Here is a 27,978-nt window from a genome sequence, read left to right as displayed (position 1 = left end):
TGGGATGATTTGCCAGGCTGGCTCACAGAACTCAGGGAAACTTATGTTTACCAGTTTATTACAAATGCTATTAGAAAGGACACACATAAGTAAACAGCCAGATGAAGATACACACTGGGTGAGGTCTGGAAGGGTCCTGGGCAAATGCTGGAGCTTCTGTCCCCATGGAGTGGGGGTGTGCCATCCTCTAGGCACATGGACAAATTCTCCTTCCCCTCCCTCCCTCCACATGTTCAGCTCTCCAGAAGCTCCCCAAAGCCTATCTTCCTGGGCCTTTTATGGAGACATCGTTGGACAGGCATGGCTGAAGCATGGCAACCATGTTGAGATGAAACTGGACAAAAAGCATAAGGTCTAAACCCAGCAAGTCCTGTCTGTCTAGATGCTCTTGATCTCTCTGTGCAGCATTCCTCCTTCCCGGGTATGGGGCAGGACCCTCTCTGGAATGAGGGTCTTATGAGCTACAGTCAGATTAGAGTCTGGCATTGAGCAAGTGAAATGAGGGCATAAGGTCACAGACAAGAGATTCCATTTTTGAGGCCTGCAGTGCCCCAAAAAAGGGCTATGGAAGTGATGACCCAGAACTGTGGACAAAAACATCTACGCGCACACACATACAAAATATCACGGTGCCTTGGGCAGCAGCTGGAGTGTGTGGGTTATACTTCTTGCAGATGAAATAGAAACAGCAGGACTGTAGGTATTGCCCAAGGTCTCCTAGCCAGTCAAAGCCTCCCATGAGTCCACAGGCCACGGCACAGTTCTGGGCTGACATGGAAGGTGGGGAGCATCCAGATCAGAGACCATTCCCACTGAGTGGTGGGCAAGGACAGAATGACAGAAGAGGTGATTAGTAACCACATATGGCTGTTTATTTGATACAGGGCTCTGTACAAAATATTTACACATATTCTTTACAGAATAAGTAAACCACCTGAAGGTAATTAGATAATGCTTTCTTCTCAATGACAGGGAGAATCCTGGTGTCAGCAAAGTTATGAAACAGATAAACATTCTCCTTCCGAGGCCACAACTCAAGCAAATGCCACTTGCTTCCTAGGATCTGAAAAGCTGTGGCCTTGGGACCCTGGTCACATGAACCTCTTTTCCTCAACCCCATCAATTCCTTCAGTATTTACAAACAGGTTTGAGTGCTTGTGGAAGGAGGGGCATCTGCTGCCGCCCACTGAAATGATGACAAGAGGGCCAGCCTGCTGTGGGAGAGCACTGGGAATATCTGCCGCATCATCACCTCTGGAAGAATTTCCTTTGCTCTGATGAATACACCACTTTCTAAATTAATCCATCTACATTAGGCTCACCCCAAGGTGGGGCTCCTGCCATGGACAATGATCCATCACTTTGAGCTTTTTTTGGTTTTAAAGTGCGTAGTGGCTGGGCGTGGTGGCTCACGCCTGTAATCCCAGCACTTTGGGAGAACGAGACGGGTATATCACCTGAGGTCAGGAGTTCAAGACCAGTCTGGCCAATATGGTGAAACCCCCATCTCCACTAAAAATACAAAAGTTAGCCAGGCGTGGTAGCAGGTGCCTGTAGTCCCAGCTACTCAGGAGGCTGAGGCAGGGAGAACTGCTTGAACCTGGGAGGCAGAAGGTGCAGTGAGCCGAGATTGCACCACTGCACTACAGCCTGGGCAACAGAGACTCCATCTCAGAAAAAAAGAAAATAATAATAAAATAAATAAAAATAAAGTGCTTAGTGTAACTCAGTGGACAGGGCTCCCAGCTGCTCTGGCTCACCAGCGGCCTGGCATGTGGGACACCCTCCACCCTGCACACAACAGGCATGCGAGGAGGACAGGGAGGTCTGGATACGGCGGGGTGGGGCGCTTCTGGTGTGTTCACTTTAAGAAAACACCTGCCAAGAGAGATCAGTGCCCAGGAAAGACCAGGAAAATACAAGTACATGGCTGCTTCATACCATATACCCCAATTCTTTAAAGCAGCAAAAGGCACTTTTTTTTTTTTCAGGCCAGAGTTAATCTAAAACAAACCTGGCTTTGCTTAGAGGGAAGCTGTCCCGGAAGGACTGAGAGATGCCTCTTGTTCCCTACGGCCTGGAGAGTCTTTGGAGAAGCTTGGGCAGGGAAGTTGGCTGTTCCAGGCTCCTGCCAAGCTCTTCAGGCTCCATTTGTCCCTTTCTGGGTGCCAGCAAGTTTCCAATGACATTTCCAACCAGGTGGGAGAGACCAGTTGACGAGACAAATCAGACCCAAAAAACGACGCCAAGGTAGTGAATGGGCGCCTATGTGGGAGTAGGATGATTTGAGGAAAACAGGAAGAAAAACTGGTCAGAAAGTGGCACTTTGGAAGTGGAAAGCTGTTTGCAAACAGCAACTCTGTCTAAAGTGAAATGTTAAACAATCAAGTAGAAAGTAAAATTCAGGATCTTAGAATTAGAAGCTCATCCTTCTGATGAGAACTATTTTTTTTTCTGTGAAGGAACTATTATTACTTTAAAAGTGAGAGTAATTTACATATGGGGTGTATATATTCTAAAAATAGTAACAAAAGTACTTTTTATAAGCAATGTTTTGTGGCTTGTAGAAGAAAACAGGGAGGAAAAAAAAAAGGCAGGCAAAACTAGTCTAGGTCTAGGCCCTAAAAATGAGCATTCCTTCCCACTTGACTGGAAATGCCCATGCAATCTCTAAGCAGAAAATAGGTAGGATTTAACGAGTAATCTAGTTCCCATCTGCCCCTGATTTCTGACCAGCTGATGGAGCTGCTAGTAAGATGGGCCAATCATGCTCCCAGACGAGTCCTTTGGCCTCTTGTTCTCAATCCCAAGCCTGACTCCTTCAGCAGCAGCCCCCTCCTCCTGTGTTCATCGGATGCGGGCAGACCAGGAGCAGTGAAGAGGGCATCCCAGGCTCCAGCTCACTTTCTACGGGGTAACTAGGAGGTTCCCGGTAACTAGGGCAGCCCAGGCCCAGCAGGTTGCAAAGGCAGCTGGAAGCTTCAGAAACCCACTTCCTCCAACACCAGGGGAGGTGGCAGAGAGCCCATCCAAAGGCCCACTGGGAGGGGCATAAGATTCTGTGCCAGGCCCCCGAGTGCCCTCTGTGTCAGGTAGGCTCTCCTATTGGCCTCTGAAGTAAAGGCAAACACGAACAGGCAGGGCAGGGTGGCAGGAATAGAAAACTCTAGACAGAAACCCTTTTAATAAAGGAAATTCCACCCCTCCCAATCCTTCCATGGAAGGGTGAGACCTTAATGTGATGTAAGAGGAAGGTCTTCTCTGGCTTTCAGGGAAACAGCTGCAGCTGAAACTTAGGGGCCCACTCCAGGGCACTTTTCACCACAGCCAGTGCGGCCGCTCCAAGTGCCACCGTCAGCCCCATCACTGCCAATTTCACAAAGCGGTTGGTCCTTGGTTTGGTCAGGACATCTTTTGTTCGATCTTCAGGCCGCAGAAGTCCCCGAAACCGCTGCCGCAGCACCATATCAGGCCTCTGCTGGGCTGATGCCAGCTCAAAGTCTTTGAAGGTAGAGGCTGCCGTCCTGCAGGGTAAAGAGGCAGAAGGAAGTGGTATGAAAGAAGAGGAGAAAAGAAAAACCACACCACATAGGCTGCGGGCAGAGCCTTTCATGGCTGGGAAAGCTCTTCTTGATAAAGACCCATACGTCTACAGTGGGGATTCCACTAGTCTAAGCTCAATCTCTGGAAACATGCCCCAATCCTGTCCCACCAGACACAAACCATCCCTCACTTCTGCTCATTTACAGCCACCCCCACTCAACCAGTGTCCCAGCCTTGCTCACCTCTCGGCTTGCTGTTGGGCGGCGGCCTCCCGGGCAAGTTCAGATGGGGGAAACTGAACAAAAAGGTCCCCTGCTCTGCTGATCAGTGTCTCATAGGGCAAGTCCTGAGGGATCTGGGACAACAGGTGGTGGACCGAGGCCATGTCACAGTCACAGTCCAGGACTTCCTGCTCGCGATACAACACAATCTGCGGGGAGGTAGTAAAGCCTTGCGGTCAGAGGCCAGACACACGGGGCCTGGGCTGCCTGCATTCCATTATCCTTGGAGATGAATTTAAACTGGGTACAGACAGGACTCAGCCCAAATGTTCGGCAAACTCTTGTATCCACCAAGGAAGTAGTAACATATATACTCTCAGTGCTACTCCTACTGTCTGGCCCTTCCTCCGAACTCCCACCACGTGACATGAAGGCTGACCAGCTACAATCTAAATCCTTCAGGCACACTGGGCTGCTCAAGTGTCCCTTTAAGTCTTGAAAGAAATGAAGGAGATTCTTTTAGAAGAAAGGAGAAGAATAACTGGGAGATTCCTGGAGCTCCAGCATAGAAGACATGGTTCAAAACAGTAGAAAGAACAGTCTTGCTCCCTTTAAGCACCTTCCTTCTGACTTTTGGTCCACAAACCCACGGATGCTCAAGGGACCAATGGCCACTGAAAGACTTCCCTGAACTCCCATCTCCACCCCATCCCTCAGGCCCTTCTACTAACTGGAGCCCCCACCCTCCACCACAAGCCACTTCCTTGTCTATCATGGCACCAGATCTCTTCTTTTCTTAAATCTGGAGTTGGCAGCTTGTACTACTACTTCCCTAATTGTGTTCATCAGCTGAATATATGTTCCGGGCAATGTCAATAGGAACCCTGACAATTCACAATGCAGATTAGCGTTTTAAAGGTTCAGAAGAGCCATGCAGCAAAAAAATCTGATTTTGTTTACCCAGCATTTCACAACTTACTATTTTTTTTGTGACACCCCCATTAATATTGCATAGAATGGTGTCCAGGCACACCAGCCTCAAAAGTGCTGTCTTTTGCATCTTTCCATAATCCCCAGGTTTCCCTTCAGGGAAAATGACCACAGTGGGATGGGTGATGGTGAACCTAGTTGCTGGCTCGTGGCCTGTACCTACCACGGCTGCAAAGTAAATGGGCATCAGTGGGTGGCAGGCCAGGAAGAAGTCATATAACCGCACGACGTGCCTGAAGTCAGACAGGACATGCCCAAACCAGGTGATGAGCCAGCTGAGGGCAAAGATGGTCCCCACCTCAGCACTAAAAACAAAGGAAAGCCAGGTGTCAGATCCTGTGGGCCATCTCTTCCCTCTCTCTGGGCCCTCTTTGTCCTCAGTGCTGGTGAGAAGGAAGCATTAAGGAATAGAATTTCTGGAAAATTCAGCTACCAAGGAATTCAGCATCTTCTCCTCAGAAAATACTTAATACAAAGTCTTTAAGGTGTACCATGACACTAACACCACAACAGGGTCCTGGCTGCTTTATCTCACTGGGTGCTCTCCTAATGGCCAACAAATGTCAACTACAGGAACGAGAAGAATTGTTTTCAGAGAACTACGCCATGATTCTCCTTCTGAGTAAGTCTTACCCTTGTGGGGGGCACAGGTACATATTCCCAGGCCTGAAAACATGACCGCATTAATTTTTCAATTAACATGAGACAAATGAAATATCTTTTTTTTTTTTTTTTTTTTTTTTGAGGTGGAGTCTTGCTCTGTCGCCCGGACTGGAGTGCAGTGGCCAGATCTCAGCTCACTGCAAGCTCCGCCTCCCGGGTTTACGCCATTCTCCTGCCTCAGCCTCCCGAGTAGCTGGGACTACAGGCGCCGCCACCTCACCCGGCTAGTTTTTATATTTTTAGTAGAGACAGGGTTTCACCGTGTTAGCCAGGATGGTCTCGATCTCCTGACCTCGTGATCCACCCGTCTCGGCCTCCCAAAGTGCTGGGATTACAGGCTTGAGCCACCGCGCCCGGCCTGAAATATCTTAAGATGTAGCTGCCAGGCGCGGTGACTCATGCCTATAATCTCAGCATTTTGGGAGGCCGAAGTGGGCAAATCACCTGAGATTGGGAGTTCGAGATCAGCCTGACCAACATGGAGAAACCCCATCTCTACTAAAAAAACAAAATTAGCCTGGTGTGGTGGCATATGCCTGTAATCCCAGCTACTTGGGAGACTGGGGCAGGAGAATCGCTTGAACCTGGAAGGTAGAGGTTGCGGTGAACTGAGATCACGCCATCATACTCCAGCCTGGGCAACGAGCAAATACTCCGTCTCAAAGAAAAAAAGGCATAGCCATTACCTTTTAAAAATTTTTTTAAAAAGAGGCATTGGCCAAGAACACATTTCCAACTAAACAGAGAAGAAACAAAACATCACATGGGATTTGCAAAAAAATAGTTCTTCTCTTTGGTACTTGGGAAATAAAACAACCCATTGTCGGCCTTCTCCTTCTCACCGCTGGATCCCACAGGACTTCGTGTTTCTCTTGTGGCAATCATCTCAACATCTACCTTGGCATACATACCTTATCCACCTCTCCCCACTAAATGTAAACTCAAGGGATGGGATATGTCCCCCAAAGAGCACAGTCCCCAAAAAATGCTCCAAGAACAGAATTATCCAGATTGCTGGTGACTGGAACAACTTGGGAGAACTTAATAAATCTCCCCAAGACAATGAGGAGACTGCGCTCAGCTTGTGAGGAAGGGTGTGGGTGTGTGTATGCATGCACACACAAATGCGGACACACATGTACCTCTGCATGAAGTCATGGAGCTCTGGATTCACCTGGTCAATGATGGGCATCAGATAGTTTAATATATGCTTGGTGTTGTCCATTGTTGGATCCATAAAATCCCTGGAGGGAGACAATTCAATAAGCCTGGTCACCAAACACTTAGATCAGGGCTAGGGGTGGCAAGGGCTCAAACTCCTAAAAAAAGTTGACCAGAAAATGGGCCAATGAGTTATCCCCAGGACGGCTGAGGAGTGATGCCTGTCCTCTCATGTTCTTCTGTACTGGTACCTGAGGTGGTGGGTAGATAATTTTTCTACCAGGGATGTTGCCAGCCTCTCGCCTACCACCAGCAGAAATGTGACCACAATGTCATGGTAGCCCTGGTAGTAGTGCAGCTGAGGGTTGCGCTCCAAGATGAGGAGGATGATGTCAATCAGTTCTTCCTGGAGCCCTTCTCTCTGTTCTTCTGGCATGCCTGGGGACAGGAACAGAGAGGAGATGCCTTTGAACATACCAAGCAGCCTAGTTAACAAGGAGGTCGAAGAACGCCAGCAATTAATTTTCAGAGAAAAAAGGAAAATGAATTACAAATAATTTGGCAACGCATATCAGGATCCACTGTTGATACCACCTGGCATACAGGAAAAGGCAGCCGCTAGCTCTCCAGTGGGGGAAGCTGCAGACACCACCTTAACCAAGTCGCTGCAGTTAATACTGCTGGGACACAGTATTTAACTGCAGTATTTCAACTATGGGAGCCGCAGAAGCCTCTGCCTCCCAATGTGATGCACTGACAGAGCTCAGCATCACGTCTGCAGGATTCCTATCAACAGCGCACAGACCTACGTCTCATGATGAAGAAATATCCGATACACCCAAAGTAAGAGAAATTTCACAAAAATAACTGGCCTCTCATACAGTACAAAGGAACTGTTCCAGATTAAAAATGGCTAAAGAGATATGATGACAGCATGAGAAACGCATAAATCTGTATTTCCTTTTCCAGTGAAGCACATGACTCGAAGAAATGGTGAAATGTGAGTAAAATCTGTGGATTAGTTAACTATTTTTCAGTGTTGTTACTGATGTTGCTCAGTGTACTGTGATTATGTGAGAGCCTTATATTTAGGAAATATATCCTGAAACATTTAGGGGTAAAAAGGTGTCATGTTTGCAACTTAAATAGTTCAGAGAAAAAGTGTATGTCTATGTGTAAAGTGAAGGAAAGAGAGAAAGCAGCTAAAAAAGCAAATGTAGTAAAATGTGAAAACAAAAGAAAATCTGGGTAAAAGGTATCTGGGGAATTCTTTGTCCTATTTTTACAACTTTTCAGTAAGTATGAAATTATATAAAAATAAAAAAATGTTGAAGTTGCATGTTCCCCTTTAAACCAAAGCAAACGTTATGGGAAAAACCAATCCTCTTGATCCAAAGATGTATTATAGCTGGAAACACGAAGCCTGTCTTGGGAGTTCTTTCAGAGTCCGGAGCTAGTCCTGCCAGCAGTAAAAATGCCAAGCCTTGGCCTCATGAGCCACGTTAGAAGAACGGCACATGCACAGCTTCCCTACACCATTAGCTTTTAGTTACAAACACATACTCAGAGAGAGAAAGCAGCTAATGTAAGGGCCCAAACTAAACTGGACAAAGGATTGCAGGTAAGAGCAAAGCTCACCTCTTGCCCATATTTACCCCACCCCTTCTCAAACAGAAAGCATACCCTAAACGATAAATAAGGAAATGAAGCAAACCCAGGGCTGCTGATAGGTGAAGCAGTGAAAGGAGTGAGAGTAAAAATTAAACCCTGTGTGAATTTTCAGTAGAAGAGCAGTGAGTCAAGCCCAAAAGACCATGAATGGAAAAAGAATATGAAGCCACATGGTAAGTTCAGCCTACAGAAAGAATATCACAGATACTACATCAATGAAAGAGGAATAAAGGGTTCAGAGGGAAAACAGGCTACCTAGGAAAAAATGGGGGCCAGGCACGGTGGCTCTCGCCTGTAATCCCAGCACTTTGGGAGGCCGAGGTACATGGATCGCCTAAGGTCAGGAGTTCGAGACCAGACTGGCCAACATGGTGAAACCCTCTCTCTATTAAGAACACACATACACAAAATTAGCTGGGCGTGGTGGTGGGTACCTGTTATCCCAGCTACTTGGGAGGCTGATGCAGGAGAACTGCTTGAACCCGGGAGGCGGAGGTTATAGTGAGCTGAGACAGTGCCATTGCACTCCAGCCACATTTCACTCCAGGGCAACAAGAGTGAAACTCTGTTTATTAAAAAAAAAAAAAAAAAGGGAGGCATCTGTCCTGTGATCTCATCCAAACCAGCAGGCTAGGAAAAGGGAATGGACCGTGGGCATGTGCTTTTATCAAAACCACGCTGGCAGACTACTGCTACCCGGGGATTGCAAAAGTCTGTCCAGGAAGCAGGAATGCCAGCAGGAAAGCAGCCCCTTCAACAACAAAAGCCAGGCCAGAGCACAGTCCAGAAGAGGGAGGCAGTGAGCTCAGAGGCTTCTGTTCCCTTTAGCAATTCTTTCTTCACAACCTAAAGGTGGAGTTGCCAGAGGAAGAAAAATAGGTCATCCATGTGACGTTTGTTGCCCAGTTCCCTTCACTGTGAAAACTGAGACAACGGTCCTTCTTTTCTTTCTTCCGGAAATGAAGAGGTAATTTTAGGAATATATTCTTTTTTTTTTTGTTTTCTTTGTATTTATTTTTTATCTATCGCTGCTGAACAAATTAAGGAATATACTCTTACACAAACAGGGAATGGCCTCTCTTCCCTCTAAGGAATCTTACATACGTATGCACAAGATATCATTATTTTTAAACCTAATTAAGATATTAATCATTCTTGTTGGTGCCCAATTCCACACCAATCTGCTCTTAAACACGAGACTGATGGCTCTAACAATTCTTACTAACTCCTTTTTGTGGCTTCAAGGAAAAACAAAACCTCTTCTCTCATTCACCACCTCTAGGCCTGGAGAAATTATTTTTGGTTTAGGCTTTCACAGTGGGGGTCTGAAAGTGACCAGGCAACAAAAGGATGACTCAGCAAAAGGAGAGTTCTGAAGGTCCCTGAGGGGGCAGGGTCCAGCATACTAGGTCACATGGTATGACCTGGGACAGATACAGTCTTTCCAAATGTGGCAGGACTGCGAGAGCTTCTCACCAGGAGGGAACCGCCGCAATGACCGCCGGACGTCCAGCAACACTTGTTGGTAGTCCTTGCTCATCTGCCGTAGGTTCTTCCCTATTGAGGGAAAAGGAACGTTACTGCAGGAATGTCTGAGGGGCCAGACCAGAAGCAAAACATTCTAGGATGACGCAAAAGGCCTAGAGGACACATGTCAGCTTTCTCCCAAAGAGTAGGATATGACTCAAGATACAACATTTGGCAGGGAATCCCTAGTTTAGTTCCCAACATTATGTTTCCTGCAAGTCACAATGACCCTAAGAGAAGGGAGCACAGACTTCCCAGGAGGTAATACAATGGGGTGAGAAGGAGAACAAAGATGTAAGGAGAACAGGCGCCTCGTGCAGAAGGCCACTGTGTATCACTGGGAACTGCTCTGAATTTCAAAGTCCACAGCTACAAAATGAGGATATTCCCTTCCAAGGATCAAATAAAATCATGAATGTGGGGACAATATACCACTGAAAAAAACCCTAACACCTATAAAGTTGTGGGAGCACTAAGCTGTTTAGAAAGGTATACTGAGACTCACACAAAGAACCACCTAACATCTCTTGACCCAGCAATTCTAAAACTAAGATGCTGTGAAGACGAGACAGTCCTTGTGTTCAGCTGTTAAGTCCAATACAGTGTGAAAGTAAGGAGGCAGTCTCTAGCTATTATATATATAACAAGTGTACATTTTCCCCAAACAAGCCAAGTGCTGTATAATAAGCGTACATTTCCCTCGCAACCCAAATCAAAAGCTAGTAAGGCTGGGCAACACTTCCTCACATGCAGGCTTCACAGTATAAGAAGATGAGGGAAGTTTGGAACCTGGTAGAAGAACATCATCTCAGGATTCAGGGTGTGAATATGGCACTGCCTTAGCCTTCCAACAAAAAGCTGACTGCTCTGAGGCAGCCAATTCCAAGGATAGTAACAAGTGGCAACTCGACACCTACTGGGTGACATCATGACACTGTGAACTTTTTGGTGGCAGAAGTCCTGTTTCAATCATCTCCAGTACCTGGCACACAATCATAGCACAACTAATATTTGCCAACTGAATGAAAGAATCCTCAGCACTTGGCATTTTGCCATGACGACAGGAAAGCTATAAGGTGAGCTCACTGAGTGAATGGCCAGCAGGGTGGATTCACTGTTCTGCAGGTCTTTTCTTTACTATTTTCAACTGCATTCCAAGGAACTTTTTACTACATAGGCCTTGCATATTAGCTAACTCTTTTCATAGAATTACAGGATTTTACAACTCCAAAGGATCTCAGTATTTCCAAATAAAAAGAGGGTGTTTTCTTTTTTTTGAGAGTGTCTCACTCTGTCGCCCAGGCTGGAGTACACTGGCACAATCTCGGCTCATTGCAACTTCCACCTCCCAGGTTCAAGCGATTCTCCTGCCTCAGCTTCCCTAGCAGCTGGGTGTGCGCCAATACACTCAGCTAATTTTTGTATTTTTACTAGAGACGGGGTTTCACCATGTCGGCCAGGCTGGTCTCCAACTCATAACCTCAAGTGATTCACTTGCCTCAGTCTCCCAAAATGCTATAATTACAGGCGTGAGCCACTGTGCCTGGACAAAAGAGGGTGTTTTTGTGTGTGTTTAATTTTACTTTAATTTTAGAGATGGGATCTTGCCGTGTTGCCCAGGCTGGCCTCAAACTCCTGGGCTCAAATAATCCTGCCTCAGCCTCCCAAGCAACTAAGACTACAGCAGTGCACCACCATGTCTGGCTAACTTTTAACTTTTTGTAGACAGGGTTTTGCAATGTTGCCCATGCTGGCTTCAAATTTCCAGTCTCAAGTGATCCTCCTGCCTCAGTCTCCATCAGTGCTGGAATTACAGGTGTGAGCCACCTTGCCCAGCCACAAAATACGCTTTTTTTTTTTTTTTGAGACGGAGTCTCGCTCTGTCACCCAGGCTGGAGGGCAGTGGCGCAATCTTAGCTTCCTGCAACCTCCACCTCCTGGGTTCAAGCAATTCTCTGCCTCAGCCTCCCGAGTAGCTGGGATTACAGGCACCCACCACCATACCTGGCTAATTTTTTTATTTTTTATTTTTATTTTTAGTAGAGACGGGGTTTCACCATCTTGACCAGGTTGGTCTTGCACTTCTGACCTCAAGATCCACCCACCTCGGCCTCCCAAAGTGCTGGGATTACAGGTGTGAGCCATGGCGCCCAGCCCAAAATATGCATTTTTAAAAGACACTTGCCAAGCAAGTATGTAGAACAAAGCATATGCATTTTTAATAAACTCACTTTCCTAGGCAATATTTTAATCCCTAATAAAAAAAGAACTTGGCTGGGCGTGGTAGCTCACTCCTGTAATCCCTGCACTTTGGGAGGCTGAGGCAGGCGAATCACTTGAGGTCAGGAATTCGAGCCTGATCAATATGGCAAAACCCCGTCTCTACTAAAAATACAAAAATTAGCCAGGGGTGGTAGCGCACATCTGTAATCCCAGCTACTAGGAAGGCTGAGGCAGGAGAATTGCTTGAACCCAGGGGGCAGAGGTTGCAGTGAGCTGAGATTGTGCCATTGCACTCCAGCCTGGGCAACAGAGCAAGATTCCGTCTTAAAAATAAATAAATAAGTAAAATAAAAACAAATAAAAAAAGAACTCATCCCACTTTTGAATTAAATTCTACTTATTGGTTTGGCCTTATTTTCAGACTGGGCCCAAGCATTTCCCAAAACACTCTAGATTTATTCATATACCCTTGGTTTGAAAGGACCATAAAAATTAAAGATCCTGGACTTCTTTTCTCCCTGTCTCCTAGATACGCTCCCCTCACAGCCTCCCCGACTCCCCTTACCTGATATAGGAGGTGGGTCATTGGCGTTGACATTGAGGAGCTTGGGCCACACTTTTCGTCTGATCTCATCAGTCAGGAGCCCTCCTTCACTGATAGCCATGCGTCTAAGGGCAGCCACATCAGTGGGATCACTGTTCAGAGCCTGGTGTATCTCTGCCACTTTCTTTTTCCTTTTGGCGTTAAAGTCTGAAAATAAGGATAGGGAAAAATTAGGCGTACATTCAGCACGTGCATGTTTTCTGCCTAGGACTCAATCTCCTTTTTGATGTGAGGTGCAGGTAGTATCTCCTCGGAGCTCTAAGACTGCCTGCTGGCATAAAGTCTCATAGCCACATGCACTATCATTTCAGGCCCAGTCTACTGGGCCTCATGGGGGAGGCTTGGAGAGCCCATTATAAAACAGATTTTAAATCGCCAATTTTTAAAAAGAGAGTCTCTTTTTATAGGTCTGAACCAAAAATCATAGGCACAGACTGGAAATAATTATTAGTTGTTGTTTCTAAGAGACAGTGTCAGCTGGGTGTGGTGGCTCACGCTGGTAATCCCAGAACTTTGGGAGGCCGAGGCAGGCGGATCACAAGGTCAGGAGTTTGAGACCAGCCTGGTCAATATGGTGAACCCCCATCTCTACTAAAAATACAAAAATTAGCTGGGCATGGTGGTGCTCACCTGTAGTCCCAGCTACTCAGAAGGCTAAGGCAGAAGAATCACTTGGAGGTTGCAGTGAGCCGAAATCGTGCCACTGCACTCCAGCCAGGATGACAAAAAAAAGAAGAAAAATAAAGAGACAGTGTCTCTTTAAGTTGCTCAAACTTCTAGGCAACACTGATCCTCCCACCTCAGCCTCCCAAAGAGCTGGGACTACAGGTGCATGCCACCATGCCTGGCCCAGAAATAATTATACTTTTTTTTATTATTTTTATTTTTGAGATGGAGTCTCGGTCTGTAGCCCAGGCTAGAGTACAGTGGTGGAATCTCAGCTCACTGCAACCTCCGCCTCCCAGGTCCCAGTTCAAGCAATTCTCCTGCCTCAGCCTACCAAGTAGCTCGGATTTTAGGCACACACCACGATGCCCAGCAATATTTTTGTATTTTTAGTAGAGATGGGCTTTCACCATGTTGGCCAGGGTGGTCTTGAACTCCTGACCTTGTGATCCTCCTGCCTCAGTCTCCCAAAGTGCTGGGATTACAGGTGTGAGCCACCGTGCCCAGCCTATACATACATTTTTTTTTTTTTTTTTTTTTTGAGATGGAGTCTTGGTCTGTCACCAGGCTGGAGAGCAGCAGCACAATCTCGGCTCACTGCAACCTCTGCCTCCCAGGTTCAAGTAATTCTCCTGCCTCAGCCACCCGATACATTTAAAAAAAAAAAAAAGGTAAGCGAGGCTGGGTGCGGTGGCTCATGCCTGTAATCCCAGCACTTTGGGAGGCTGAGGTGGGTGGATCACCTGAGGTCAGGAGTTTTAGACCAGCCTGGCCAACATGGTGAAACCTCGTCTCTACTAAAAATACAAAAAAAATTAGCTGGGCATGGTGGCCTACACCTGTAATCCCAGCTACTCGGAAGGCTGAGACAGGAGAATCGCTTGCTTGAACCCGGGAGGCGGAGGTTGCAGTGAACTGAGATCGCACCACTCCACTCCAGCCTGAGACAGAGTGAGACTCTGTCTCAAAAAAAAAAAAAAAAAAAGATAAGTGAAAAAAGAGACGTGTTAAAATCAGACGGATTGGCCGGGCGTGGTGGCTCAAGCCTGTAATCCCAGCACTTTGGGAGGTCGAGACGGGCGGATCACGAGGTCAGGAGATCGAGACCATCCTGGCTAACACAGTGAAACCCCGTCTCTACTAAAAAATACAAAAAACTAGCCGGGCGACGTGGCGGGCGCCTGTAGTCCCAGCTACTCGGGAGGCTGAGGCAGGAGAATAGCGTAAACCTGGGAGGCGGAGCTTGCAGTGAGCTGAGGTCCGGCCACTGCACTCCAGCCTGGGCGACAGAGCGAGACTCCATCTCAAAAAAAAAAAAAATCAGACAGATCTTGGTTCACATCCTGGGTCTGCCACTTATCTGATCCATAATCTTGGGCAGATGACTTCCCTGCTCTGGGCCTCTGGACTGACACCCTCTTGTCAGGATAGTTACCATGGTACACAGTAGACACTTACTAAATTTTAGTTCCTCTTCTCACTCTGAAACAACACGTATTTTACAAATCAACCTAAGATATTTAATTAGTACGTAATATGCAAAGCACTAAGGAGATATACTGTGTAAGTAATAAGCAAGGAATTACAATTATAATAAATGCTCAGTAAATTCAGGCATTTCTAGCAGTTAGTGTCAATGTTTTCATAAAAGAATGTCTGTTCATTCTTAATTCCCAAACTTCACACAGCATATACATCTCTTACTGTAACAATTTTTTCCTGTTGTTTAGATAGGAAAAATGCATGTCACCAAAACTCAGTACTACATTGAAAACAAAACCACATGTAAAGGTCTCCTGTTACACGTTACTACAACTGGTAAAAACATTAGAATCATGTAGAGATTTTTTTTTTTTGAGATGGAGTCTTCCTCTGTTGCCCAGGCTGGAGTGTAGTGGTGCAATCTCAGCTCACTGCAACCTCCCTGTCCCCAGTTCAAGTGATTTTCCTGCCTCAGCCTCCGAGTAGCTGGGATTACAGGCATGTACCACCACGCCCGGCTAATTTTTTTTTTTTTTTTTTTGACGGGGTTTCACCATGTTGGCCAGGGTGGTCTCGAACTCCTGACCTCAAGTGATCCACCTGCCTCAGGCTCCCAAAGTGCTGAGATTACAGGCATGAGCCACCACGCCTGGCCAACACGGAGATGTTTTCAAAACCAGAGTGTCAAAGGGTACTTGGGTTTCCAGTGTGGCTGGTGGGGTGAGAGGCTGTGACACTGCATACAAAGGCACTGTTTCTTTTTCTTTTTTTTTTTTTTTTTGAGACAGAGTCTCACTCTGTCGCCCAGGCTGGAGTGCGGTGGCCGGATCTCAGCTCACTGCAAGCTCTGCCTCCTGGGTTTACGCCATTCTCCTGCCTCAGCCTCCCAAGCAGCTGGGACTATAGGCGCCCGCCAGTCGCCCGGCTAGTTTTTTGTATTTTTTAGTAGAGACGGGGTTTCACTGTGTTAGCCAGGATGGTCTCGATCTCCTGACCTCGTGATCTGCCCGTCTCGGCCTCCCAAAGTGCTGGGATTACAGGCTTGAGACACCGCGCCCGGCCGGCACTGTTTCTTAAAAACCATAATAAGTAATGTTTTAAGCATCTTACATCCTTATGCGATAGTCTGTTATTCGTAGGCATTTTGCCATGTTTAAACTGCTTTTTAGGGCTGGTCCCCCGTGTGGTGCTGTTTACAACTCATTCATCACAATCAGATTTCTTTGTTCCTTTTCCACTCCCACTGCTTTACTTGACTAGCCTTCAAATAAATACATAAATACATAAATAAACAAACAAATAAATAAATAACTTTTTTAGGAAATTGGTTGGGAATTTGTGGTTAGTAGTTATCATATCATTTTTCTATGTGAAATAACAGAGTATTGCTTTTTGTCCTTTTGGCTAAGATCGGGGGGATAAAGGAGTAAAAGGCTCTGAGAGTTTGCATACATAATGTCTGCTTTTAGGGACGGCTTGCTGAAGTTTAAATGGATGATGCCTGTATTTCGGTTCTTTCTGGTTGTCGGTACCACTGAGAAAATATGTCAAAAACACAAGAAACATTACACAAGACAACACCAAATGTCACAAGGCAGTAGACTATAATTGTCAAAAAAGGCGCGTGCAGACAATAATGACTAAGAGCTCAGAGACTACAGTGGGTCAGGGCCAAGCTAACCTGAGACCTGTACCTTAAAAAGGAAAGGGAGCAAAACTCTCTTGACATGCTTAATTGTGATGTTTAACGGACACCCTTGCAGTGCAAGACGACCTTTTTAAAATAAATTCTCGGCCGGGGACGGTGGTTCACGTCTGTAATCCCAGCACTTTGCAGGGCCAAGGCAGGCAGATCACCTGAGGTCAAGAGTTTGAGACCAGCCTGGCCAACATGGTGAAACCCCGTCGCTACTTTAAAAATACAAAAAACTAGCCCGGCATGGTGGCGGGCGCCTGTGGTCCCAGCTAGTTGGGAGGCTGAGGCAGGAGAATAGCTTGAACCCGCAAGGTGGAGGTTATAGTAAGCTGAGATAGCGTCACTGCACTCCAGCCTGAGCGTCAGAGCAAGACTCTGTCTCAATCAATCAATCAATCAATCAATACATTCTCTCAGCTTCAGACCCACCTATCTTTGGTCTCTTAAGTTAAATCCAAAGCAGCACCCATCACATCTGCCTTTTCTTCACTTCTGTCTCCCATTGCTTCCAGACACCTTCTTCCTTTTCCTGCAAAGCCTATTCTGCTGGAGTGGAAAAGTCCAACGCCTTGAGACCAGGATCTTTCTCAATCACCCAAGATGGACTGCAGTGGCACAATCATGGCTCACTGCAGCCTCAACCATATGTATATAGTTTAAATAAATCAGTAAATCAATAAATTCTCTCTTAATGATGGTTCGAGCCTCACCACTTGATTAGGAGAATCAGCATAACCTGTAGGATCTTACTTGGAATTGAATTCTGTATTGTAATTTTGTTCCTGTTCATTTTTAAATTTTATTTTTGTTTCAAAATAAATGATGATGCTCAGTTTTAAATGTTAAAAGTGTAGGAGCAAAAGGCCAGGTGCAGTGGCTCACACCTGTAATCCCAGCACTTTGGGAGGCCAAGGCAGGTGGATCACGAAATCAGGCGCTCAAGACCAGCCTGACCAACATGGTGAAAACTCCGTCTCTACTAAAAATACAAAAATTAGCCTGGCCTGGTGGCGCACGCCTGTAATCCCAGCTACTCAGGAGGCTGAGGCAGGAGAATTCCTTGAACCCCGGTGGCGGAGGTTGGAGTGAGCCAAGATCGCACCACTGTACTCCAGCCTGGGAAGCATAGTGAGACTCCATCTCAAAAACAAACAAACAAACAAACAAACAAAAGGTATGAGTTAAGGGAGCCAGGTACAATGGCTCACACCTGTAATCCCAGTGCTGTGGAGGGCCTCAGTGTGAGAATCACTGGAGCCCACAAGATCGAGAACAGCCTGGGCAACAAAGTGAGACACTGTCTCTACAAAAAGTACGAAAAGTTAGCCAGGCATAGTGGTCCCAGCTACTTAGGAGGCTGGGGCGAGAGGATCACTTGAGCCCAGGAGCATAAGGCTGCAGTGAGCTATGATAGCACCGCTGCACTTCAGCCTAGGTGACAGAGCAAGACCCTATTATCAAGGCACTGGACTTTTCCACTCCAGCAGAATGGGCTTGGCAGGAAAAGGAGGAAGGTATCCTGGTGACCTGTCTCCAAAAACAAAAACAAAAACAAGGCCGGGCACAGTGGCTCACGCCTGTAATCCCAGCACTTTGGGAGGCCGAGGCAGACAGATCACTTGAGATCAGGAGTTCGAGACCAGCCTGACCAACACGGAGAGACCCCGTCCCTACTAAAAATACAAAATTAGCCGGGCGTGGTGGTGCAGGCCGGTAATCCCGGCTACTCAGGAGGCTGAAGTAGGAGAATTGCTTGAACCCAGGGGACAGAGGTTGCGGTGAGCTGAGATTGCAGATCGTGCCATTGCACTCCAGCCCGGGCAACAAGAGCAAAACTCTGTTTCAAAACAACAACAACAACAGGCCAGGCGCAGTGGCTCACGCCTGTAATCCTAGCACTGTGGGAGGCCGAGGTGGGCAGATCACCTGAGGTCGGCAGTTCGAGGCCAGCCTGACCAACACGGAGAAACCCCATCTCTACTAGAAGTACAAAAAATTATCTGGGCATGGTGGCACATGCCTGTAATCCCAGCTACTCGGGAGGCTGAGACAGGAGAATTGCTTGAACCTGGGAGGCAGAGGTTGCAGTGAGCCGAGATGATGCCATATGCCACTGCACTCTAGCCTAGGCAACAAGAGCAAAACTCTGTCTCAAACAAACAAACAAACAAAAAACCAAAAGCAGCCAGGGACTGTGGCTCATGCCTTTAATCCTACCCCCCTCCTTTTTTTTTGAGACAGAGTCTCACCCTGTCACCCGGGCTGGAGTGCAGAGACGCAATCTCGGCTTACTGCAACCTCCACCTCCCAGGTTCAAGTGATTCTCCTGCCTCAGCCTCCTGAGTAGCTGGGATTACAGGTGTGCGCCACCATGCCTGGCTAATTTTTTCTTTTCTTTTTTGCATTTTTAGTAGAGACAGGGTTTCACCATGTTGGTCAGGCTAGTCTTGAACTTCTGACTTCGTGACTCGTAAGTCTCGGCCTCCCAAAGTATTGGGATTACAGGCGTGAGCCACCACACCCAGCCTATCCCAGCACTTCAGGAGGCCAAGGCAGGTGGATCACTGAGGTCAGGAGATTTGAGACTAGCCTGGCCAACATGGTGAAACACCATCTCTATTAAAAATACAAAAATTAGGCCAGGCGCGGTGGCTCACACCTGTAATCCCAGCACTTTGGGAGGCCGAGGCGGGCAGATCATGAGGTCAGGAGATCAAGACCATCCTGGCTATCACGGTGAAACCTCATCTTTACTAGAAAAATACAAAAAAATTAGCCAGGTGTGGTGGTGGGCGCCTGTAGTCTCAGCTATTCGGGAGGCTGGGGCAGGAGAACACAGTGAACCTAGGAGGCGGAGCTTGCAATGAGCCGAGATTGCACCACTGCACTCCAGCCTGAGGCACAGAGCGAGGCTCCATCTCAAAAAAAAAAAAAAAAAATTAGCTGGGCATGGTGGCAGTCACCTGTAATCTCAGCTACTCAGGAGGCTGAGGCAGGAGAATCACTTAAACCTGGGAGGTGGGGAATGCAGTGAGCCGAGATCATGCCACTGTACTCCAGCATGGGTGACAAGAGCAAAACTCTGTCTCAAAAAAAAAAAAAAGGCAAAAAGAACATGGATCACCTGCTTATATAAGAAAAAAGGGGAAAACAAAAGTACAAGTTGCCTTGTTACAATAAAACTAAATGTGTATACACATAAAGGAAAGGAAGGACATTCAGGGCCTGGGATGAAGGGTACAGAAGAATGGCCAGGAGATACGGCCCTTCCATTTGACAGTAAATAGACTAATACAAAAACATTTATGTAGTATATATTAGACGCAAGGCACCAGAGTTCATGTGAAGTGGAAGATATCACCAGAAGGTAGGGTAGATTTTGGAAAGGACTAACATCAGAAGGTACATTAGATTTTAGAAGGGACACTAAGCAGCTTCCCTAGCAATGTTCTAGTCTGAGACTACAGTCTACAAACTGTTTCCATGACAAAGCTGTACATTATTATTATTATTTTATTTTAATTAATGTATTTATTTGCAACAGAGTCTTGCTTTGTATCCCAGGCTGGAGTGCAGTGGAGCAATCTTGGCTCACTGGAACCTCTGTCCTCGGGTTCAAATGATTCTCAGGCCTCAGCCTCCCAGGTAGCCAGGATTGTAGGCGCATGCTGCCACCACGCCTGGCTAATTTTTTTGTGTTTTAGTAGAGATGGGGTTTCACCATGCCAGGCTGGTCTTGAACTCCTGACCTCAAGTGATCTGCCTGCCTCAGCCTCCCAAAGTGCTGAGATTATAGGCATGAGCCATCACATCCAGCCCATTATTAACATAAATTAAGTTGGTACTAGTAAGTCACAGGTGAGCTACCTATGAGACGTGAAACATAAAAACCACATAAACAGAACCACTAACTGGTTTGGAGTCATGTGCAATTGGAGGTGCAGACAGAAAGATAATACAAGTGACTTTTCACCTCGGTAAACCTGCCCTCCTGGCTTCACTGCTGTTTCCTGGTAACCTAGTCGGGTGACCATTTGTTCTCGTTTGTCTGAGATCTTCCTGGTTTATACCTAGAGTACTGGCAAATTGTTCACAGCAAACCCTTTTTGCTCCCTGTACTTTCAAATAGGTCCCAGTTTGGATGCCAAATTAAATGGTTACCCTACCTAGAAATCATTAAAAATAAAACCCCTTCTGGGCACACCTGTAATCCCAGCACTTTGGGAGGCCGAGGCGGGCAGATTACCTGAGGTCTGGAGATCGAGATCAGCCTGACCAACATGTTGAAACTCTGTCTCTACTAAAAATATAAAAATGAGCCAAGTGTGGTGGTGCACGCTTGTAGTCCCAGCTACTCAGGAGACTAAAGCAGGAGAATCGCTTGAATCCGGGAGGCAGAGGTTACAGTGTGCCGAGATCGCGCCACTGTACTCCAGACTGGGCAACAGACTGAGACTCTGTCTCATAAAATAAATAAATAAAAGATAAAATAAAATAGGCTGGTGGCTCATGCCTGTAATCCTAGCACTTTGGGAGGTTGAGGCAGGCGGATCACCTAAGGTCAGGTGTTCCAAGACCAGCCTGATCAACATGGCAAAATCCCGTCTCTACTAAAAATACAAAATTAGCCAGGTGTAGTGGCAGGTGCCTGTAATCCCAGTTACTTGGGAGGCTGAGGCAGGAGAATCGCTTGAACCCAGGAGGTGGAGGTTACAATGAGCTGAGATCGTGCCATTGCACTCCAGCCTCGGCAACAAGAGCAAAACTCTGTCTCAAAAAAATAAATAAATAAAATAGAAATAAAAATAAAATAAAATAAAATAAAAAGCACTGCCGGCATGGTTTTTAGTTGAGACGAGGCTCATGCCTATAATCCCAGCACTTTAGGAAGCCAAGGTGGGCGGATTGCTTGACCCCAGTATTTGGAGAGCAACCAGCCTGTGCAACATGGCAAAACCTTCTCTACAAAAAATAGCTGGGTGTGACAGCGTGCACCTGTAATTCCATCTGCTTAGGAGGCAGAGGCGGGTTGTAGCGAGGCATGATTGTGCCACTGCACTCCAGCCTGGGTGACGGAGTAAGGCTCTGTCTCAAAAACAAACAAACAAAAATCTCCAGTTTCTTCTGTCAGCATAGCACCTAGTCAGTTGTTCATGAGATGTGTCAAGCTCTTGACTCAGGTGTGTCCTTCCACCCATTCATCTGCCTGCCCATTTGTCCAGTCATTCTTCAGTCTGTCACTTAATGAGTGTCTACTTGCACTAAGCACTGTACTGGGTATAAAAAAGATGAATTACTCCCTCCCAGCCCTTGAAGGGCTCACAGCAGGGACACAAACAATTATTATATATAATAGAATGTGAGGGATTATGAAAATCCAGAGGAAAGAATGACTATTTCTCTGTTTTTTTTTTGAGATGGAGTTACACTCTTGTTGCCCAGGCTGGAGTGCAGTGGCACGATCTCGGTTCACCGCAACCTCCGCCTCCCGGGTCCGAGCAATTTTTCTGCCTCGGCCTCCAGAGTAGCTGGGATTACAGGCATTCACCACTATGCCTGGCTAATTTTTTGTACTTTTAGTAGAGACGGGGTTTTGTCATGTTGGTCAGGCTGGTCTTGAAATCCTGACCTCAGGGGATCCGCCTGCCTCGGCCTCCCAAAGTGCTGGGATTACAGGAGTGAGCTACCGTGCCCAGCCAAGAATGACTACTTCTAAAGCAGTCAGGAAAGGCTTAACCAAGAACATATTCTGGATCCTTCTTCCAATTTTTTTTCTTTTTTTTGAGATGGAGTTTCACTCTTGTTGCCCAGACTGGAGTGCAGTGGCGCGATCTTGGCTCACTGCAACCTCCGCATCCCAGGTTCAAGCAATTCTCCTGCCTCAGTCTCCCGAGTAGCTGGGATTACAGGCGTGTGCCACCACGCCTGGCTAATTTTGTATTTTTGGTAGAGATGGGGTTTCTCCATGTTGGTCAGGTTGGTCTCAAACTCCCAACCTCAGGTAATCCACCCACCTCAACCTCCCAAAGTGTTAGGATTACAGGTGTGAGCCACCGCATCTGGCCCTTCTTTTTAATTTTTATTTATTTATTTAGACAGGGTCTTACTCTGTTGCCCTGGCTGGAGTACAGTGGCACAATCACAGCTCATTGCAGCCTCAACCTCTAGGGCTCGAGCGATCCTCCCACCTCAGACTTCTGTGCCACCATGCCTAATTAAAAAATTTTTTTTACAGAGGTGGGGTCTCACTGATCTTGAACTCCTGGGCTCAAGAAATCCTCCTGCCTCAACCTCCCAAAGTGCTAGGATTACAGATGTGAGCCACCACACTGGGCTCTGGTACCTTCTTAAAGAAAATTTTGCCAAAGGGAAGAGTGTGTTAAGGGAAAAGTACTCCAGGCAGAAGAAAAGAGTTATATGCAAAGACCTTGTCACATGAAAGAAACACCACGTCCAGGAAACAAAGAGTTCTACGACGCTGAAGTGCCAGGTAAAGGGAGAGAACAGAAGCAGGTAGCACCACAGTAAAAGAGGCCGGGCTGGATTCATTCCACAAAGGAGTCTGGGTTTATCCTGCACTCAGGAGGAACAGAGGGAGGGATTTTACTTTGGGCCTGAGGGCCATCCTTTGGAAGACCAGGCTATGTGCTTTCAAGAGGGGTCAAAAACATGCAGGAAACAGAGAAGACTTTTTATATAACATTGGTGGAGGCAAAACCTGAGAAGAATTTCATTTCCAACAAAGAGAAAAAAATCTAACATATTTAATTTTTTTTAACTTGGGAGTATCCCTGCACTTTCCACACATCACAAATTGACAGCACTTGAGCGGCAATACTGAATACTGCTTGAGGGAAGCTGACATTCAGAAATCTTGTTAACCTATTTGCTAAGAGTATGATAATTTTTCTTCAGTTTGTTTAGACATACATCCACCTCACCTCTCTTTCTAAATGTTATTCGGCAATCTGGGGGAAAGGAAATCTTGTATCTTGGGGGGAAAAACACTATGCAGTCAACTGAATTTCCATGAGGTTTTGACAAACCATTTGCCAGAATGTCACTTAACTCTGAACTCAAATCCTCAAATCCTACCTCCCATAACTCATTTCTCTTAAGATTCTGTTCCAATTTTTTTTTTTTTTTTTTTTTTTTTGAGGCAGGGTCTTACTCTGTCACCCAGGCTGGAGTACAGTGGCATGATCGTGGCTCACTGCAGCCTTGACCTCCTGGGCTCAAGTGATCCTCCTGCCTCAGCCTCCCAGGTAGCTGGGACCACAGACGGGCTCCATCTGGCCCAGCAACTTTGTGTGTGTGTGTATTTTTTTTTTTTTTTGGTAGAGAAAAAAAATGTTGCCCAGGCTGATCTTGAACTCCTGGATTCTAGTGATCCACCCACCTCCCTCTCCCAAAGTGCTGGGATTACAGGCGTTGAGCCACCGTACCTGGCCTCCAATTCTATTTTTAATACTGCATTTCAAAATTTACTATTTCAAAATTTTTGGCACTCTGTGGGAACGCAACAAATACATGCAGAATATAATAAGTGATTTAGTTTATTGTTCCTCTGGAAAAAACTGGCTTGCAGTAAATGACATTATTTTTCCCATACTGTTAAGATGATGCTCACTGCAGAACTCTCTAAACAGATCTGCAGACTCTTTGGCCTATTTCTAAAACTACTGGTGTTTCCCAGAGTAGGATGCTGCCCCAGTGTGGATTTCGACTGCTGTTTTTTTCAGGCCCCAACACTACCTTCCTCAACCCCACACCCTAGTGATTAAATGTCAGTGGTCGATGGAGAAAGCACTCCCACGTGTGCCACTCTGACAAATACTTTATTCCAACTAAATGTATAGATTTTCATTGTGACATAAAAAGGCAAGAGGAAACAGAAAACTCAAGTGAGCAAAAGATGTATGAATTACAGAGTGAGATCACCTGCTAGATGACACAGGGAGGGAGGTTAGCAGCATCTCCACCGAAAAACAAATTCACAGACATCCTGTTTATTTCCGAAAGAGAAACACCATAGAGCTATTCTTGGCATGTTCAGGAAAAGATTAAAATAAATGCCTATTATGTATTGTATTTCAAGATAAACTTTATAGATTTAGATCAGGACACACATTTCTGGACTTGAGAATGCCATATCTGGCTTGGAATAAAAGCCCACATTTCATCTAGAGGTAGAATGTATGCCATTCTAATCTCCCTCAATCCTGTCTTCTCCAATTTCTCTATTGCCCCATTTACAAGAGACTGCACTATTACTCCAAAGCCGAAACCTTCCAAATTCCTTTATAGTAGAGGTCTTGGCTATCATAACCATGACAGAACGAAATGACTGTCCTATAGCTGGCTGCAAAATATAAGACTGCTATAAATAAATCCCTGATGCCTGAAAAGTAATTCATTCGACAGAGGAAGATAGGTATGACTTTGGCCTACTCTTCATTAGAATGCTTATTTTTATTTATTTATTTATAAAGAGTGCAAAGCAGCCTTCATTTGAGGGGTACCACAGCAACAGGTATAGAAACAACTGCAACAGGGTCTTGTAGTCAGGGAGGGAGATGAGACTCAACTCCCTAAAATGCTAATCTTAACAATGGGACACTTCAACTGAACTGTTGTTCTTTTTTTTGAGAGGGAGTCTCGCTTTGCCGCCCAGGCTGGAGTGCAGTGGCGCGATCTCGGCTCACTGCAAGCTCCGTCTCCTGGGCTCACGCCCTTCTCCTGCCTCAGCCCCGGAGTAGCTGGGACTACAGGCGCGCACCACCACACCGGCTAATTTCTTGTATTTTTAGTAGAGACAGGGTTTCACCGTGTTAGCCAGGAGGATGGTCTCGATCTCCTGACCTCGTGATCTGCCCGCCTCCGCCTCCCAAAGTGCTGGGATTACAGGCGTGAGCCACCGTGCCCAGCCTGAATTGTTGTTCTTAATGGTTCAGATAAAGATGACACAACTCACTACTGTCTTAAATTTCTCCCAACTCTGGCTACAGAATCCAGGTAAAGATTTCTGCCTCCTCAGAGTAATAGGCATGTCCAAAGTCACCTGGATTAGAGCACTAAATAACAACTAAAGATGACCACTATCCATGCCTCCTCTAAAAGTTTTTTCATGTATTTTTTCATATCACCAAAACAAATATTAACTTGGATCAACTAATTTATATAATGGAATCTCGTGTGAGAGTACAAAATTCCATACTGATTATTTGGTTTAAGCTTGCATTATCATAAAAGCTTTACAGTCTTTAAACTGAAGTCAAGTTCACATTAAGCAATGCTAGTCTTAAAACAACGGAGGGTTGGGGACGTATTGTGTGGAGGGAGGGAGGGAGACATCCCCCTACACCCACCCACAACTCCTGACATTGACATTGGAAATTAACTTAAAAATTTACGACTGTAGTCCCAGCTACTCAGGAGGCTGAGGTGGGAGGATCACTTAAGTCCACGAGTTGGGAGGTGACGGTGAGCTTTGACTGTGACACTGCACTCCAGCCCAGGTGACAGAGCAAGATCCCATCTCTCAAAAAAAAAAAAAAAAAAAAAAAAATGCTTTAACTCCATGTCTGTACCAGAAGACCACAGCAGGAGAGGAAAACCTTATTTCAGTCTGGTTAAGAGTCCTATTCAACACAAAATAAAACAAAGTAGCCTCTGTTTTTGGAGGTCTTAACTAGTAGTTTCTACAAAACAGTATCCAAATTAGCAAAGATTCTGTTAACTACCTGGAACATAAAGCAGGTTATAAAGACTTAAGAATGTTTCACCCCTATAATGGAAAAAAAGTCTAGTGAGTAAACCAATCTGATCATAAATGCTACAAAAGACAGATAGCATTAGGAACTTTGCCAACAATACTCTGATATGATTAAAAAACAAAACAGTAACAAAACCAAAAAACCTCATTTTAAAATTTGTCCCATTCATCCAGAGAAGCAAAATCAAGGAAACTAGAGGCGGTAAAGTCTTGCAACAGACACACAGCTGCACTGCCAACAGGTCACAAGACCCATGTTGCCTAGGGCATTGACTATTATGCCATGAGGACAGACATCACACAAACACCAGTAATGAAAGGGTTACGGTGCCAAAGGGTTCAGAGCTCCACTTCCATTCAGTATCAGAACATGAGAAAAAGGGAAAAAACAGAAAATGAGCCCAAATAAAATATAAAATAAAATATGAATACCAGCAGCTTCCTCAAAATACGTGGGTTGAATAACGTGTTTGGCTCTGTTATGGGTGCCATCCATCAGAGGACTGGAAATGGGGAAAGTCACCTTAGTCTTCCTCAAGGAAAAAAGATTATTTAACTTGGTTCACGGTGTACATTCATAATTTTAACTGTCATGTATTTATTGAATGAAAAACATTTGAGAACATAATGTGCAACAAAAACATGAGTTCACAGAAATGGTCCAAACTAAAAGAGTATAAAAATAGAATCGCTTTGTATACAATAATTTACTCATTATTGAGATAGGGTCTCCATCTGTCACCCAGGCTGGAGTGCAGTGGCGCAATCATAGAGTAGCCTCCAAGTCCTGGGTTCAAGCGATCCTCCCGCCTCAGCCTCCTGAGTCGTTGGGATCACAGGCTCGAGCCTCCACATCCAGCTTTTTAAAAAAAACTTTTGTAGAGATGAGGCCTCGCTATGTTTCCCAGCCTGACCTCGAAATCCTGGCCTCAATCGATCCTCCAACCACGGCCTCCCAAAGCGCTGGGATTACAGGCGCGAGCCGTAGCGCCAGGTCGCTTTTACACAACTAAACAACATTAAAATAGGTGGCAGAAGACAGACAGAAAGTCGATTCCTGGTTGCCAGGCTTCGTGAATACTGGGGAATGGGGAGTGCCTGCTAATGGATAAGGGTTTCATTGCGGAATCAGACAGTGGCGATAGCTGCACAACTTTGTGAATGTGCTAAGAATCACTGAAATGTGCACCTTAAAGGGAGAATTGTATGGTAATTAAATCGGCGGTACGCGGACAGCGCGTCAATCAAGCCGGCGACAGTGAATGAAGTTCGGGAGAGCTGATTTCCCTCGGGGAGGCGGCTCAGTGAGTCTGCGGACGTGGCGGCAGCCTGGGACAGGGTGGGCCTGCCCGCGCTCGGGGAGTCCCGGTCCTCTCCAGACGGAAGAAAGCCGGGGCGGGGAGCTCCCGCCCGCTCTTCTGCCTGGGGACGCTACTCTGCCGCCAGGCTCCCTCGGGTCAGCTCGGCACCCGCCCGAGCCCCCCAGTTCCAGGCCCTCTCCCCATCAGACGTGCCCCAGGCCCTCCGTCTCTTCCTCTCCCGCCGCCCGGAACCCCGCCGCAGCCCCGGGTCGCCAGCCCGCGCCCCTCCGGCACCGCCTCGCCACCAGCTGCCACTGCCCCCTGGGCCGCCCTCGCAGGCCGCTCCCGGCGCCCTGGTCGGCTTCCGTACCTGCCTTTTCCGCGCCGCCGTCCCAGTGGCTGGAGTTGGGACCGTCGCCCTGCGCACTCCGGAGGGCCATGCCCCGGGGGCCCGG

General features: G+C 46.4%; 1 protein-coding gene across 1 annotated transcript; it reads right to left on the bottom strand.

Annotated features, from left to right (window-relative positions):
- Positions 1–41: 41 nt before the first annotated feature.
- Positions 42–27,978, bottom strand: TBC1D20 (TBC1 domain family member 20). The gene is made up of 8 exons (XM_023220364.2): positions 27,894–27,978; positions 12,565–12,750; positions 9,726–9,806; positions 6,830–7,016; positions 6,560–6,661; positions 4,918–5,059; positions 3,786–3,973; positions 42–3,524 (listed from the first exon to the last, which is right to left on the bottom strand). The coding sequence occupies exons 1-8, from the start codon at positions 27,961–27,963 to the stop codon at positions 3,269–3,271; spliced, it is 1,212 nt and encodes a 403-aa protein (XP_023076132.1). The 5' UTR covers positions 27,964–27,978; the 3' UTR covers positions 42–3,268.

This window comes from Piliocolobus tephrosceles, chromosome 20 (genome assembly GCF_002776525.5).
Source record: "Piliocolobus tephrosceles isolate RC106 chromosome 20, ASM277652v3, whole genome shotgun sequence".
Classification (NCBI taxonomy): domain Eukaryota; kingdom Metazoa; phylum Chordata; class Mammalia; order Primates; family Cercopithecidae; genus Piliocolobus; species Piliocolobus tephrosceles.
This window is presented reverse-complemented; position numbering and strand designations above follow the sequence as displayed.

What these genes read in the sequence shown, in the direction of transcription:
- TBC1D20 (XM_023220364.2), bottom strand. Translation starts at nt 27,963, where the DNA reads ATGGCCCTCCGGAGTGCGCAGGGCGACGGTCCCAACTCCAGCCACTGG. An exon ending in CGGCGGCGCGGAAAAGGCAG is followed by an intron (nt 12,751 to 27,893) that starts GTACGGAAGCCG and finishes CCTTATTTTCAG; the next exon opens with ACTTTAACGCCAAAAGGAAA. An exon ending in TTATCTACCCACCACCTCAG is followed by an intron (nt 6,662 to 6,829) that starts GTACCAGTACAG and finishes GTCTCCCTCCAG; the next exon opens with GGATTTTATGGATCCAACAA.